Source organism: Sturnus vulgaris, chromosome 1 (genome assembly GCF_052056855.1).
Source record: "Sturnus vulgaris isolate bStuVul1 chromosome 1, bStuVul1.hap1, whole genome shotgun sequence".
Lineage (NCBI taxonomy): Eukaryota > Metazoa > Chordata > Aves > Passeriformes > Sturnidae > Sturnus > Sturnus vulgaris.
In genome coordinates this window covers 40,854,468-40,871,668 of record NC_142243.1, presented here as the reverse complement: position 1 = coordinate 40,871,668, position 17,201 = coordinate 40,854,468, and the positions used below count along the sequence as shown (strand labels likewise).

Below are 17,201 nucleotides of genomic sequence, written 5' to 3'. Positions count from 1 at the left end.
AAATGAAAAGCAAGGCTAATGAATAACAGGACTGAATACCATTCTTTCCACATTTTTTTTTAATTCTTTAACTGGAAGTAAGGATTAAGAGACAAATAAAAAACAAGGTCTACCTTTGACTTCTGTGCCTGTGTAGTAAATGAACAATCATACAATACATACAATATAAATGAATGAACACCTTGGAAACTAACATCAGAGATATGATCAAAACACACCAGTGTTCTCTTTAGTTTCAGAGCATGAGGTGACAAGGCTAAAAGTCTTTCAGTTACATTAACACAAGGATTGTAGATGTTATTCTGGCAACTTATGTTATTAATCACAAAACTTATCTAAAAGAAGTTAATTACAAGTTGAAAAAACAGCTGAAAAGCAACTTTTCCTTTTACTTCGACATTTTTTCCCTTTAAATTCAACATTGCTTTATCCCCCATTATTTTATCCTTTCTATCTTTTAAAGCTATAATTTCATTCTTGTCAGTGTATTCTTCTAGCTCTAATCTTACTGCCCTTGCCACTTTGAAACAAGTCACATCCATTCTGCAAGCCCAATATTCTCCATCCACTGACAAAACTGCTGTTGTATTTAACAACCTAGACTTCCACCTGACATGAAGAGATAGACATGTTAAGTAGCTTAGGAAAAATATGAAATCAGTCTCCAAATCCTCTGCTTTTAAGCTCTACGTCAAGGATAGGTACCAAAACCTGTATTGTCTATCTCAGCTATTGTCCATGATTCCACTTAACACATCTGTGAACCTTCAACTAGGGATCCAAACATCACCACCTGAAAATGACAGCTATAACCAAGTGCACATTAAAAATAAAATGAGCTTTCTCATAACCCATGGCCTCTACTACTAAAAACAGCACCCTACATAGCTTTGAAAGTGCTGCATATAAAAGTCAAATTTAATGCTGGGCTGCAGCACATTTATTTTGGAGAAGGATAAAACGAAATAGTGCAACATTTTCCTAAACTGGGAGGAGCTGTTGACTCCCTCAAAGGCAGAGACCCTCCAGGAAGACCTAAACAAATTAAGGGCTGGACAATCATCAACTATGTGAAGTTTAAGACAGTTTAGCACCTGGGATGGAGCAATTCTAGATGTACAGACAGACTGGGGAAAAAGCGTCTGGAGAGCAGTGCTGTGGAAAGGGACCTGGGCGTCCTGGTTGATGGCAAGTTGAATGTGAGCCAGCAGTGCCCTGGCAGCCAGGAGGGTCAATCCTGTCCTGGGGGGCATCAGGGACAGCATCACCAGCTGGGCAAGGGAGGGGATTGTCCTGCTCTGCACTGAGATGGCCTCACCTTGAGTCCTGTGTGTTTTGGGCACTACAATACAAGAAGGACATAAAACTTTAGAAAAGCATCAAAATGAGAGCTACAAAGTTGGTGAGGGGCCTAGAGGAGAGGAAGGGCCTAGAGCCACTCAAGGAGCAGCTGAGGTTACTTGTTTGTTCAGCCTGGAGACTGAAAGGAGACCTCATTGCAGTCTACAGCTGTCTCACACAGGGAAAAGCAGAAGCTTTAAGCTGAGCTAGGGGAGGTTTTTTTAAGTTGGATATTAGGAAAAGGCTTTTCACCCAGATGGTGGCTGGGCACTGGAACAGGCTGTCCAGGGAAGTTCTCATGACACCAAGCCTGACAGAGTTCAAAAAGCGTTTGGACAACACACTCAGGCACACGGTGTTATTCTTGGGGAAGTCGTGTGCAGGGCCAGGAATTGGACTTGAGGATCCCTGAGGGTCTATTCCAACTCAGGATATTCTGTGATTTTATGAACATTAAATCTTGTGAACATGTTTACTATCAATTTGTTTATTGGATATAATCACCTAATGACACAAACTATGGCTATCAAGCTCCTCCCATACAAATCACAACACAGTGCACAGGTTCTACAATCTGAGCTTCAGAGGACTTCTTGATATTCACTCCCTATTGCCTTTCAAATCCGTGAGAATACTTGTGTCTTTTGTGACCATAAAATGAAGTATCAGTCACGGTAACAATTTACAGAACTGTGATCCTCCCTCTTTTTTCTCTTATATGAGGCAAGAAGCAGTTAACAGTGATGACATTAAAACCTACCACACCAGGATATTTGGGTTAACACCTTAGTGATACAAACAGGGCAGCTCACACCTCTTGCAGCTCTTGTTCCAGTTTCTCTACTACCTCACGTAGCCATCTCCACTTTTAGTTCATTCTGGTTTTCAACAAAGCTGTATAAGCCAGAAACTGATGGAGAGCGGGGAAGGAAAGCAAAAGATAGTGGATAACAAGGTAACAGATTTAGAGAAGTGTCAGTAAGCAATGCCACTGCTCAGGAGACGAATCTCAGTATTGGTGTCACATAGCAGGTACCCAAGTACAGCTTTAGCAGTCCTACCACAGCTAACATAAAACCACAATATGGTTTGGGAGGGACAAATAATACCATTATATACATAAACAGTGAAGCAGAACGCTGATGACTTCAGTGTTTGGTGCCATGCTTTTTGTTCTGCATTGAAATCACAACACGTTGAATCACTGGGATTAGCCTGGTTAGAGTATGCTGCTAATAAGATCAAGGTTGTGGGTTTGATCCCATTATGGACCATTTATTTAAGAGTCAAACTCGATGATCCTTGTGGGTCCCTTACAACACAGAATATTCTGTGAATTTTTGAATTAACTAATGTAATAACTGGGCCTTTTCCAAAGGACAAGTGGGAAGTGAAATTACGCTGTAGATGAACATCCACCACTTGAAATTCTGTGGTAAGTTTTATAACATTTTCTTAAATGAGTTACAGATCAATGCTTAGAGGATACAATCAATAAATCTAGAACCTGACTACTCCACAAACACCTTGTTCGCAGGGCCTAGAGACCCAGACCAGGATAGGTTTCCATCAAGAACCGAGAGCCTGGTCTTGGCTAGCATCCTTCGGCTTTTGGAGAAGCAGCCACAGGCGGCAGGGACCGAGGTGCACAGCGACGAACACTACAGGTCACCACCACCTACGAGAGACTCAACACCTTGCATTAGCTGAAGGGACTGGCCTTTTAAGACACCGAGCCAAAGGCACCTGACTCGGGAACTCTAGGCACAATGAGCAAACACTACATGGGTATAAAGACATGGGGCTTACATTCACTCCTGTACCCACAGCTTATGTGTCTATAACCATTAGGACAAGATCCCGGTAGCACCAAGCCGAGGACCACATAACCTTGGTGCTTTGCGTTTGTTACACAACCAGAGGCTACAGCAGGCACCCGGGGGTGCCTGGACGCCCCGGAGCTGCCTTCGCCCCGCGTCCTGCCGCTGGAGCCCACGGCGGCGGCAGCAGGGCAGCAAGGAGACAAGGAGGGGGACGGCGGTGGGAGCCCGCTGAGGGCGGCGGGGACGTCCCAGTCCGCCGGGAACCTCGCGGAGGCCGGGCCGGAGCCCCCAGGGTGACCCTCGCCAGCACCCACCGGCGGTGCGCCGCAGCCCAGGCCACCGCCCTCTCCGGCGGGTGTGAGGGGCCCGCGGAAAGCGACGGGGGTTTCCCACAGGAAGCTTCGGCGAGGCGAACGGCGGTGGGGAAGAGGAAGGCGGGGGTGAAGTGAGTATATGTGGGGGACGCTCCGCCGCCCCGCCGTCCTCCCTTCTTCCCTCCCCCTTTCTTTCCTTCCCTCCCGCCCGCCGGCAGCCCCTACCTGCGGCGCCGGGGGGAGGCTCCATCTGCGGCCCCACGCAGCGGCGGCAGCTGCGCACACGCTGCGCGGTCACGGCCCCGGGCCTGCGGCGCAGGCGCGGCACAGCCCGGCCGCTCCTTCCGCTCCTCCCCGCGCCGGGCGGAGACCGGGGGCGGGAGCGCTGAGGGCGAAGGGTGCTGTGGATGTAGGCGTGTAGGCCTGTGGGCGTGTGGATATGTGGGCATGTGGCCTCGGGGGCGGCCCTCAGGCGCTGTGGCGGGGCCGCCGCCGCGGAGAGCGGCGCCGAGGGACCGTGGGTGTGCTCGTACTCTGTGAGTCGCCGAGGGATCACAGAATAGGTCAGATTGAAAAGGGACCACAGTGGGTCATCTGATCCAACCTATCTGCACAAAAACAGGGTCATCCTAGGGGTTTGTGTCCAGATCAGTCTGAAGTATCTCTAGTGAGGGACACTCCATACCCTCTCTGGGCGGCCCGTTCCAGTGCGTAGTCACCTGCACAGTAAAGAAGTGGAACTTCCTGTGCATCAGATTCTGCTTGTTGCCTCTTGTCCAACTCTTTGGCATCACCGAGCAGAGCCTGGCTCCATCCTCTTGGCACCCTCACTTTAGATATGTATATGCATTGATAAGGCCTGCTGTCAGATGTTTCTTCTCGAGACTGAACAGGCCCAGCTCCTTCAGCCTTTCCTCGGAAGAGAGATGCTCCAGTCCCCCACTCATCCTCGTTGCCCTCCGCTGGATCCACGCCAGGAGCTCCACGTCTCTCTTGTGCTGAGGAGGCCAGAATTGAGCTCCTGACAGGCCTGGGTGCTGAGCACCAGGCTCCCGGGGAGCCTCAGGGCTGCTTGTGTGTGGGTCTGTGTGTGTGCAGCCTCTGACAGGGACTGGTGTCACATCCTCCAGCCCTTGGCGTGCCTGAGGCTTCCACAGCAAGGACTTGAAGTGGCAAATGGGAATTTCATTGGTGCTGGTTTTATCCATGAGTTGGTTTCTGACCATAAAAAGGGCTTCCCAGTCAGCAGGCAGGAGGTCCTCTCTCATACCTCAGTGTCGCTGGGACCATGTTCCTGTGGCAGTGGTGCGGTTGACCGATTCCTGAAGAATCAGGAATTTAATGTCCCACCTGCAACTCTAATTTAGGGTTCTGCACTATATTTAATTGACCAATCCTTAGTTATTACTTGCATAAGGCAAGAATAACCACTTCGAGAAACAAAACATGGAGTAAGCAAATTAATTTAAAAAGTGGTAAATTGTCATACATTTAAAAACCCAGGCACATGATTCCCTAGAAATTAAGAGAAATGAGAAGCAAGGATACATATCTGAAACTCAGGACTTGTTTTAACAAATAAAAGCCAGAATTTTCAGAAAGCCTACCCTCTTTTCCTATCTTTAACATTTCAGACTGACAAGTGATATGAGAAATCAGTCATTTTATGCAGTGGCCTCTTACAGGAGGCTGCAGAAATTCTTCCAAATCTAGCATTTCCTTTATTACCTGGCATTGTTACTTTCTGTTCAGTGGAAAGGTGAGTTTTAAACATTACAATTCTCAGTCAGAAGCCCACCAGTCTTCCCCAAATACCAGATAGACTTTGTATGCCTCTGAAAGATAATAAGCAATCTAGAAAATTCAGTAGGAGGAATGTAGATAATGCCATGTTATTTATCATTGAAATTATTTTTTGTCAAAGTTTCAAGTGCAGTTTTTCCCCAGATAAACATTTTTTCCCCATATGAAAATTTAGTCTCTGTGTTCAGAAATACATTGTTTCAACTTGAGGACACACTAAGAGCCAAGTTCTTCGTGTTGATACATTCACAGAAATTAGTAGAGCGTGATGTAGGCAAAATCTTCCACACGAATGCTTTTGGCCTTACTGATCTAGAGCATTTCTGCTTTATACCATTAAGTGCCTTTATGCTTTTCTTTTTTTAACCACAAGTTTGATCTCATTCCTTAGAGTAAAATTTGAATATTACAATTGTTTTCTGTGACATATACCACTTCAAAAAATTTTTATACACTGTTTTGAGAATTTTAATTGAACAAAACCATGCAAATGCAACATATCAATTTATTTGTATTTGTTTTATTAGGGGATTTTGGCTATGCCACTTCTGCAATGAATTTAGGAGAGCGTTAAAAAAAAATACCAGCCAATCTGCAAAGAGTTCTTATATAATCTGCAAAGAGAAAATACAAGAAAACACATGATACAAAGAGGAGCTTTCATCATGAGAGCCAAAGAAAGGGGAATGTGTACCTTCAAAGTAAGTTGAGGGTTTTTTTTTTTAAGGCATTATTTAAGTTAGTATTGCTGTTCTTAAACTCTTGGCTACTGATGTTTATATACTCCCTGCAAAATTAGAACTCTGAAGATTTACTGATGAAGATCTTTGAACTTACATGTCAGCTCCATTTGTTTTGTTAATTTGGTCGGTTTCAGGTCAGGACTCTGCTGCTTCTTTCATTGAAACAGTATGTGCAAAAATAAATGTCCAATAGCTTTGTAGTTTGGAGAAGTTGTCTTCTGCTGCTGCTTCTTCCAGTAGCAGGTCTGGAAATCAGAAACAGGACTTTCTGGGAGCTTTATTTCCAAGTCTGGCAGACAAGAATGATGAATGCTGAGAACTGCAAAAGGGAGTAAGACACAGCTTTGGGAAATAAGAATAAATACAAAGGGGAAAAGTTGATAGAGCAACTTTGTTCTGGAGATTTGAGGGTCAGAAATAGTTTTTGAGGGAGGGCATATGCAGCTGTGAGTCTGATAACCGTTTCATGCTCTTTGGGGCTAGTAGTAATTATCAAAAATGAGAAAGTATCAGAGAAAGTGTTATCTTCATAAATAAGCAAATGAGGCTGACCTTGTGCAGAGCAGGAATTGCATAAGACAGTAAGGTAGAAACTGTCCACAAAGGGCTTTAAATTAGGATAAATAGCTTGTGTCTGACTTGGGAGCCAGTGGAGGTGTCATAATGGCTGACTCAATGACACAGAAAAATTGTTTTCTTACAACAGCTTGAATGAATAGAAACAGAACAGTTTTCACCACCAGAAAAGAGGAAGTTACTATGTGAGAGATGTGAAGTGTTAAGTACCATATCAAGAATTTTAGTAGCACAGATTAAAAAGCAAAACACTTTGTAAATACATGTTCTAAATGCCTTTATATGCAGTCTTGATGCTAATAAGATCGTCAACTTATATGGAGAAAAGATAAATGTACTTCCTTCATTAATGTGGAAGTGCCTGTGAAAATGAACTCCATCCTGAAGGAACATCCAAGGGTATAAAGGGACGGTTTCGTTAAAAAAAAAAAGTGCAAAGTGGGTCTTCCTTAAACATGAGGCTAACTTGTATCTTATCCCAGGAGAGAATTCTGAAATGACATCTGGAGTACGCAATTTGTTTTTAGTCAGATCTTTTTTAATATGAATCTTGCACAACTTGGGCAGCCCTGTGAAGTTGTGCTGAAATGTGTGGGGCTTTTGCCATGTAACACTTTGATACGAGTTCGTACCGTATGCTTCGTTTAACTGAGACACTTATTCGGTAAACTTACTTAATTGAGACATCTCCTGGGACACTGGTGTAAGACCAGTACTACTTAGTGCACACAACTGCTACTTAACAGGGCCCTAACAGAAGAGTGGCTGCTGCTTAGTGCCCCTGGTTATTCGGTGCTGCTTCAGTCATCTCTCTGTCACAGTTTCTTGTAATTTGTCTATACAAAGAAAATACTCCCTGCAATTTATTCCCTGAGGGTAAAATACTGGGTGCAGGACTGGTGATGGTGGTCAATTTCTGCACTGATTGTTACAGTGGAGAAGATATGATAATTTCCCTTATAGTCTTGAAGGATGCTTGAGAGAATGTTTTTCTTATAAAATTTTAAGAACCCTATGTAGTCAGAAGTAGTGTTGGGTTACAGTAATTTCTGTGTTTCTAAGAATCATATTGTCATTTGATTAGCTAATCGCCCATTTTCCAAAGTGTGAACATATTTTCACACTTCAACCAAGACAGTGTTAACAAAGAAACTATAGATAGCAATAGAGATTAATTATCTATCCCGTGAGTCTCCACACCTTGTTGTTACCAGATAAAGAGAGCCTATCTGTCTGCACACAGGTGTGATTTTTTTTTTTTTAACAATAGCCTTGGTCAAATGAGTTCAAAGGCTTATTTTCAAATGACACCTCTTTGACATGCTTGTACGCTGTTGACATTTTTGATCTTGTTTCATGAAATATAGCTTCCAGTAAAGAGTTGTGATTCTTTGCTAAGCTTACCCATGTGAAATACATTCATTCATAGGTGTGAGATGTGGAGGAGTTTTAAATGAGAATATTTAGAATCAAAGAAATGTTTCCTTGTTTCCTTCTTTTCTGGAGGGAACGTACTCTTACTTAAGTCACTGCAAAATTCTTGAGGGCCTTATTTGCAATTGTCATCTGTGATTTTCACCAGGACATCTTCCAGAAGAGTCAAAAACATGAAGGAGAAGTTTTAGTGTCTTTCTGTTATACAAGTTGCAACATTTTGTATTTATTCCCCCACAGAATTAAACCCATCCATATGTCTGTTTAAGGATAGGAGGTCTTTACAGCTATAGGAAGAAGCATTAGGCATATTGAACTATTTCTGCCCTGTCCTATGAGCCTGTAATTCTGCCTGTTCTGGATATTAGTGAATGCTACTATGTTGCAGACCTCTGAACCTGCGGCCTGTCAAGCCTCATGTAAGTGACATGAAACTTCTTCAGTATTTTCACAGTGCAGGCACTGGCACTGCATTGCCTTGGCCTCTCTCTTGCTCTCAAAGGACACCTGGCATGTTGCTAGGTGGCAAGCTCTGTGGTGGCAGTGCCTGTCTCAAGTCCTGTGGACTGTTTATTACCACTTCACCAAGAATGAAACCTTTCCGTTCGTGGCCCTGACCTTTCCACTCAAGTTTCAGGGCAGTTGGGACCATCTAATCAGGGTGACTACCAAAACTTGTTGCCTCTAGCAAGATGTCACTATAGGGAGCTGGCCATCTGCTCAAGCAGAACAATTGCATTAAATAATAATTCTTTTGCCAGTCACTACTAGATCTGATTGGCTAAGTGCAAAACAGTTCCATTCCTTTTCTGAAGTCTGCCCACAGGAGCACACTCTTTCACTGGCTTTTGTTTCCTAAGTATTCCTCTTTTATATCAACAGATTCAGATGTATCACAGAGTTACAAACTCTATAGCAGATGTAGATCACTTGACTATCATTAAGATTTTTAAGTATTATTAGTTCAGTAGTATAAAAGGAAGGAAAGGTCCACCACCAAAACAAATCAAACTGTAAGATTTCATCATTTGATTTACCTTGCTTACAAGAACAGTTACTTTTAAGGCTATGGTCAGAATGCTTTTCTGTCTGAATACATTCACAACAACTCTATGGTGACTCTCACTTGTATTGCAAGTTTTGCTTGGAAACCTATTTGAGTCATTACTGGAGCTTTGGATTTTCATTTTCCCTCCTTGCAGTTCTGCATCCAGTCACAAGTTTTATTTCTGTTTGTGATATTCTTTGAAAAGCTACTTAGCCATTCTCTTGCTTTATCCTTTCCCGTTTTTTTATGTACCACACAGAGAAGGCCTGGTCCTGGATGATAAAAGTTAAAAAAGAAAAAGTTCAGTGTTCAATGTGGCTTCTAGGCCACAGTAGCCACTGTGTGGTGCAGTCCTCTAAGTATGTGAGCTGGCGCAAGAGCCCTCTTGCTGTCTTTCCGTCAGTAATAGCCTGGATATTTCCTAATCACTGCTTGATATGGTTTTAATTTGTTGGAGGATTTTTGTGCCACACCAGAGAACATCTCTATGGAGGAAAGCTCTGAAATTCTAAGGTACTTTCCAATTCATTCTTTAGTGCAGACAGAGGTTACAGCTCCACCCTTGGTGTCAGGAGTTGTATTACAAAGAGAAAAAGAAAGACTAAGCCTTTAATAACTGAAATGCACTACATAGTCAGTCCTGTTTGAGTGTTAGTCTTGTTTGTACATACTCATTTCGTTTAGTAAATTCCTGCTTAGAGATACAAATCCTCTTAACTGCTGGTTGAGCCTCTTAAGAATCATTGTCTGTTTCTTTAGATCTGGAAATGTTTGCTTCTCATAGGGCACACCACCCTGTAATGTAGGATCACCATTCTGCCTTGAAGTTCAACGGCAGTAGTTGCTTCTTTCATCTCCGAACCACAAGGAACCTTAGAGATAGGAAAAAACCATCACAAAGAGCTTAAGCAGTTTGCATGGCACTGTGGAGGAGTGCTAGTGGTAGAGATCTGAAGATCAAGCCCCTCAATTTATAGTCCATTCAGATTACTTGAGATCATAACTCTACTCATAATTCAGGAAATTAAGCCTATGTACTATCCATACTTCTACATTTGGATTGTCATAATTGGAAATTATAAGATATGAGTCATCGGGACAGAAGAAAAAGGTGATGAAACAAAAGCTACCTATTAATGTATGTAGAGAAGGATGCTGAAATGAGAAAGAATGTCATTGCTGAATGTGATCCTGATGCCATCTCAAAAAATCTTTCTGTCTGCAGATGGCTGCTTTTTGCATGCACCAAGCTCTCAGTACTTAACTTACAGTAAATCCTCACACTTATCCAACCAGATTTACAGTAGGATAGTGTTACATAATTATCCATGATGTTATATTTGCATACTTACTTAGTTTATGAGAAGTCTTTAGTGGCTTGACTTTTTCTCCGTGAAATAAAAGATAAAATCTGAGATATGGGGATTTTTTTCCTTAACATTTACAATTAAATATCTATACTGCATTTGTTTCTAATTCAAACTTGTCACTTAAAGTCTGATAAACAGAATGTGTGTAGAGGAAGATGCTTTTCTACCATGACAGATATGGTCAGAATTTGTGTTTTTGTAAAATCTTTTCCCTCTGCTTTTGTTTTTAGGTGCGTAAGAGTGATGCAACAATAATAACACTGAACACTTAGCTTCTCTATATTCACCAGTCTGGAAAATTCAATGTGACTTTAAGTTTAACACTACTCTGCTAAGGAACCTCAACTGACCAGCACTGATTCTGAGGTTTTAGTTACTGAGATATGGATGTTATCAAGAGGAAGAATGGGCAGTCATAAAACTCCATAACCTGAAATTCAGTAAGGGGAAAAATGCCTTACATGCTTCTTTGTGTTCATCATTGCTTTGAAAATCAACTTCTTTGTTCCTAGTATCTTATCTATATTGTGCAGTTAAGCGTTTGCCTGTTTGTGAGTGCAGGAGATTTATTGGTGAAGGCAGTGAAATTATAATGTCCCATATTTTCGAGCTGAGAGATAAATTCTCATTGTACCTGCAAGCAAATGTTATTTCTGCCCTCATCTCCCTTTCTCATCTCTTTCTTTGTGTTGCTGAGTGTGGTTTTATAGCTGCTGTACTTTTGTCTACTGACATTCATTTCAGTGTTACGTGAGTGCTGTATGCAGGGGAGATCTGATTTGAAAACTCAACTCTCAACCTGTATATCCCTGCAATATGATTCTGGTGTGTACCTAATTCCCTGCCTGGGATATTTACATCCATAAGTAGTACAGGCTTTGGGTGACTCCAGTTCTGATGACTGGTTGTGGGGGTGCAGCAAGGATTGGTCACTGCTGATGTGTCAAACTACAGTGTTGTCTAAAGAATCTTGAGGTATGTTTTGGACTGATTAATGTGACGTAATACACAGAATCCAGATGAAAACTTGAGGGATTTATCCCATTGATTCCAGTTGCATTTAGGAGGCCATAAGAGCCTGACAATTTCTACATTCAAGTTCTTTGCTGCAGAGCATTTGATTAACCATGTCCTTTGCTTTACCACCAATGTTCAACCTTTACTCACAACTGAAAATTATATGAGGACATGTATGTCCTCATGTAATGTAATGTAAGCTTGATACAGGAATGCATACTCAATAGAAACCCTTGGCAAAATTAGTAAAACAAATCTTTTAAGATCTAGGAAGTGCTAGACAGTTCTGAAACTTCAGGGACAATGGTAACAATATTAACTTAGGGCAAACTGAAACTGGGAGTTGAATACAGATACTATGATTTAGAATTTCCTAGTTCTCTCTTTGCTCTCCAATTAAACAGGTAGTTAAGGTGTAGCCTGTATTTCTCAGCGTTTCCTAATAAGATGCAATGTTGGATTATGGATTTACTATTTTTATTATTTACTATTTATTCAGCTTTAGTCTGATCATTGTGCATTATTAACATCAGTATGAGGGATTTGAGTCTGTTTTTTCAGGTATTGTTAGCATATCTATTCCAAAAATCTTGCAGTATAAACAATTGAAATGGCCCAACAAGCAGAATTGTATAAAGGCAGAGAGCAAGAAGACATTACAAATGTCATATTTAGCATGAAGACATCTACTGTATATCTGTTACCATTATACATTGGTAATATATGTGAAATGTAGTAAAAGTTTAATATACTTTTATTTATTTCTCTTTCTGACTTATTGTACAGAATTAGAAAGGAGCATAGCCTCAGATATGACTGAATGAGGATGTGTCAAAAGAAAGTGTAACTTTAATATTTAGCTTTCTGTCATCTTTTTACATAACTAGGACTAAGTGTTAATCAACTCAGAAAAACAGGGGTTTTTGGTCAGGTATTTTCAAATTCATTCTTTGTTGGAGTTTTGGTCCGCCCCCTCCCCCCACTTATTATTACAACTTTTATTTGATTTCAGTGACTAATTCACATTGATATTCAGTGTTCTAAACTTTCAGTAAGGATCATAACATCTCTGAGATTTCCCAGAACTTCTACAACAAAATTAGGGGAGAGCATATTAGGTATTTCTGGTAAGTCAAAGGATTGAGATAAGCGAAAAACAATCCTTTTAAAAATGACCAGTTACATAAGTAAACATAGAGTAATATAAAGGTAGAGAAAACAGTTGAAACACCCATCCCCTCAATCTTTCTGTGCTGTATTTTGAATGGGTATTTGGAAATGTAACTGAATCCATGCAGTGGATAAACCAACTTTTTTTCATGTGCACTGTGTTCTATGACACAAACATGTAAATCTCCCTCAGTATCGTAATTTGTATTCAGTTAAGTACCAAAAAGTTGATTGCAATGTGTGATGAATCAATTCCCATGCTGGGATAAGCTGTAGAAAGGGAAGTTGAAGTTTGAATTTCATGATTTTCTGATGCAGAGCAGCAGATTAGGAGTAACAGCAGGATTTTAACCCCTGAGATCTAAAGAATGACATTTGGAATGTCAGAATAACTCTTTTTCACTTGACTGTCTGTATACTGAGTTGGCATCTATAGAAATAAAAGTTCTATTTGTTCTGAGGGTCCTTTCTTGCTGTTTATAAAAGAAACTTTTAAGATGTGGAAATTTGCATAACTTGGTATTGATTTCCTCAGGGAGGAAATCCTAATGAAATGGAGACAGCCAAGTTGGAGAAATCATAGCACCTTTAGAGAATGGCAATTTTTTTTTAGTGTGTTTTTATTGGGTTCTTAACATGTTCTTCCACCTTTTTGTTATACTTCTTGATTTTTCATTTGAGAAATATGTACTGTAAGTACAGCATCTTAATGTTATATCTTTTCTTCTGTCGATATATCATGCATAGAAAAACATTTTTTCTTTAGCTCTCTATTACAATATGACATCTTGGCCTTTTACAATCCATAAGGATCACTTTTGGTCAATTTTAGCAGGAGAAGAAGCAGTATGTAGAAAACTTTATCTGTCATCTCTGGAAAATGCTATTCTTGCTAGGGTTCCAATTTCAAACCCGATGGTATGTCATGGTTATACTGTCATCCACTGTCTTTTAGTTCATTAATATAATTTAGTTTTCATCACAATTCATCTCCAAATTTGTTGTATTAATTGCCTTCTTGCCCTCCTTTGTTGCTCATGAAAGTTTTGATTTACTTTTTGATATAAAAAGGTTTGATTGGTGAATGACATCTGATCTTATAGCAGCTTTGACAGATGTGCAGTATTAATCAGATGTGTGGCTGAACTGCAGTTTCTGCAGATGCAGCTTTTACAGTCACTTCATAGTCACTGATTAGCCATTCACACGTTAATTTGCCATAAAAAGGAATCCAGAACCTGGAATGTCATTAAAAATACTGTACATGCATTGATGCTACCTTTTAGAAATATTTAAATATATTTGTACTTTAACAAAAAAGATGACAGATATTAATGGTACGTAAGCACCATTGTAATTCAGTTCTCATATTGTTTGAATTGACTGAAAATTTTGTTTGCCAAAAAATTAGGGAAAATTTTGAATATAATTTTTTTAAGCTCTGTGTGGTTTAAACAAGCAGGAATATACATTAATTTTTAAAAAGTTAAAGCAGTTTGCTATACCTTCAGGCTTCTAGAACAGTATGATGCTCAAGAATGTCGCATATTGATTCCAGTTCTGGATTTCTTTGTGGAAAACAGAGCTACTCATTGTGAGAAATGTAGAATATAATCCTAACCAGGACACCCGTCATTAGTGCAAGGTCCCTCTAGGAAGGTGTAACAAGCTGTGGTGGCAGTTTAAACTCTATTCATGTTCTAATCACATCTTCTACAAAGATCAGAATGTAAAGGATGGTTCCAAATAAAATATTATGGTACCTAGTTTTGTGTCATTAAAATAACATTTTGAACTCTTTAGCATTAAACCGATATGACTCTGCAGGTGAAGATTATGACATCCATCTATCGAATGCAGTTTGCATTGAATTCTATCTTACCTAGCCCGTGTTCTGAGCTAACTCTCGGCTAGACCATGGCTACTGCACCGACGTAATTCTTTTGATATTGGGGCAACATACAGAGTCCATTTGATTGACTTTCTATTTATCTAGCCATGTTCTGACTTGAACGTAAATAATTCAAAATGTCCACTTCAGCATAATTTTTCGCCCATAATTTCCTTCCATTGGTGCAGCAAAGACTCCACAGTGTGCCACTATCTGCACATTGTGAGTACCAAGCAGGTTAGGGAGCTGCAAGCTTACAGCCGAGGACTTCTGGTTCCTTGGTGGGGTGACACTCACTCTCCAGGGCCGAGGCCCATAGAAAGCACCTTCGGGAGAGCTCCTGCTGGGGTAAAGCAGCACTAGGAGGGTGGGAAGCAGCTGCAGGCAGAGCTGCTGGCCAGCTTGCCTGCTGGAGGGACAGGGCCAGGCCAGCACAGAGCCAGGGTGGGGAAAAGTGGCAGAATCTCCACGGTGTGGTTCTTGCCAGGTTAGGGAATGTGTAACGGAGCAGCTGCTGGATATGCAGTGACAGCTACCACGACCACCATGGCTTTGCTGGCTGACAGCATGTCTCCCAAAGGGGGGTAAAGCATGGGCTACTCTAATCAGATGTTCATTCGGAGAAAAATGAACTTCCTGTCATTCAAGTCCTTGTGGGTACTGCAGAGAGAACAAAAGAATACAGTCATTAAAAAAAAAGTCACTGGCTACTGACCTGCCTGTCAATAAGCATTAAAGAAATGTGATGTTACTGCTGAGAAACTACCAAACTTGTTTTAAAAAGCAATTCTAATGTCAAATACAAAGTCAGAATTGGTGTTGATCTGTAGCAATCATGTTGGAAATTAAGGGATACTTTTGCTTTTATTGTAAGGGGAAAAATCCTCTGCAACAGATACTTGCATTAGCAAGGGAGAAAATCTGCAGCTGAATTTGGGAGAGAATAGAGGAGGGAAAAAGGTAATTTTTCATTCCACTCAGTTTGGATATCCTCACAGTTCACAAGAGCAATTAGGCTTTTGAAATTGGCAATAAACTTTGGGAAAGAATGAGCATATTGTCAGAATGGTTGTTTTTTTAAAGAAGTGCATTCACTCTGGCTCAGGGAGGAGCTGGAGTCTGCAGTGAAGGGAGAGCAGCAAGCACTAGCATACTTAAAGCTCTTTGGAGTTAGAAGCTTTGCTACTGTAGAGGAACCATTTTTTTAGAAAGGCTCTACAAGACTTTCAGAAAAAGATGTGCACATACCAGTTCTGTTTCTGCATAATTAAATTCATAACCTGTTTCAGAAAATGAAGAGAGCTTTGAGGTCTCACTTCAGCTTTTACTGTGTTTGATGTACGTCAGAAATACCCTCCTAGCTTTTCACACACTTCTAGTCAGAAGACTACTGTAATTCTGTAAGTACCGTGCTGTTCTGGCTAGGTGGTTTTGCCATAACCTCTTCTTAACACCTTTTCATTCAGTTTCTATCTCCTCTGTCATTTACTCCAGACCATTTCTGACTTCTGCAGTATGAAAAAACCCAACTAGTAGTGTAAGTAAGTCTGAATCACACTTGTTTAAAACAAGCAGTTTTTCACTTCTGTCCATTTTGTCATCATCTTTGAGGCTTCTACATTTTTCTTGTATATTGGTGGTTAGCTGGAAGGACATATAGACATTAGGGCCTTTGGGAGAGATTTTTCCTGCTTTTCATTTGAAAGCAGGTCACTGCTCTTATTGATTTCTGGACTACCAGATATTGTATGTGTCAATGTCAAGTTTTAGGTCTCCTCTTGTGTTGGCAATGGTGATGAAGAATTCAGTATTTGGGTTTTACAGGGCACACCTAGGTCATTTTACCATTAAAATTATCAGAGGACCAAAAATACTCTCTTATTTTCAACTAACAAATCTCCAGGTTGTTCAAATACATTTAGAAAGGTGATTTGTACAATTTCTTTGTGTGCTGGGTTTTTGTTTATGGTTTTTTCTTTTGTATTTCCAGCAAAAACTTAACAAATTACTTTTTTCATTCTCTTACTATTTCATAAGATCTAGGCTCAGTCCTGGAATGTTAATTTGGGTTTTACAGAAAAAAAAACCGAGATTGAGAGAGAGTGAGTTATGATGTAATTGAGTCATTGATGATGAATGATGACAAAAATGTCCATGGGAAATATATAAGTGCCCAGAATGCTCAAATTCAGATTTTCAGAAAACTCTGAAATAATTATATCTGCCCTTAAGCCATTTGCCTGTGCAGCCACAGCTGCACACAGTGAGTGTGTAAGGACACTTTTCAAAGCCTGTGATTGTGAAGAGCAAACCACTGGGTACTGTTGGTCACAGTCAGGAGTCAAATAAAGTCGGCTTAAGAGGGAATGAAAGAGCATAAAGACATTGTTGGCTTCTTTACTATATTACCTTTTAACAATAGCTGGCTTTTTTAATGTCATCTTTCTGATGTAACTGTTCCATATTTGCCAAAGGATTGTCGTTCTTCAGCAGGAAATAAAAATGGCTCTATGAATATGGGTTCTCTAATCTTAATACTGTGTATATAGAAGACAAGATAGAAACAGAGGAGGCAGGTTGAGCAAGGAACAAAGAGCATTAAATGACTTGCAAGTTTACCAGGATATCACACGGCTCTTAAGATAACTACTACCAGTCTTGTTGAAGAAAT

General features: G+C 40.6%; 1 protein-coding gene and 1 long non-coding RNA gene across 8 annotated transcripts in view; one reads left to right on the top strand and one right to left on the bottom strand.

The window, feature by feature from the left end:
- Positions 1-3,986, bottom strand: part of CMC1 (C-X9-C motif containing 1) — a 55,111-nt gene extending 51,125 nt beyond the window's left edge. For 2 of the 3 annotated variants that reach the window (XR_015803530.1, XM_088164406.1), the window contains exon 1: positions 3,704-3,833. Coding sequence is in view for 2 of the 3 variants with exons in the window: in XM_088164406.1 (XP_088020532.1) it covers positions 3,704-3,728 (25 nt within the window). In the remaining variant the exon portion in view is untranslated. Of the gene's footprint in view, positions 1-3,703 lie in introns of all 3 variants that reach the window. The other variant, XM_014888566.2, reaches the window with a different exon arrangement.
- LOC148225168 (uncharacterized) overlaps positions 3,960-17,201 on the top strand; it is a 160,161-nt gene continuing 146,919 nt past the window's right edge. For all 5 annotated transcript variants that reach the window (XR_015803541.1, XR_015803539.1, XR_015803534.1 and 2 more), the window contains exons 1-2: positions 3,960-4,041; positions 5,809-5,982. This is a non-coding gene — a long non-coding RNA (uncharacterized LOC148225168). The remainder of the gene's footprint in view (positions 4,042-5,808; positions 5,983-17,201) is intronic.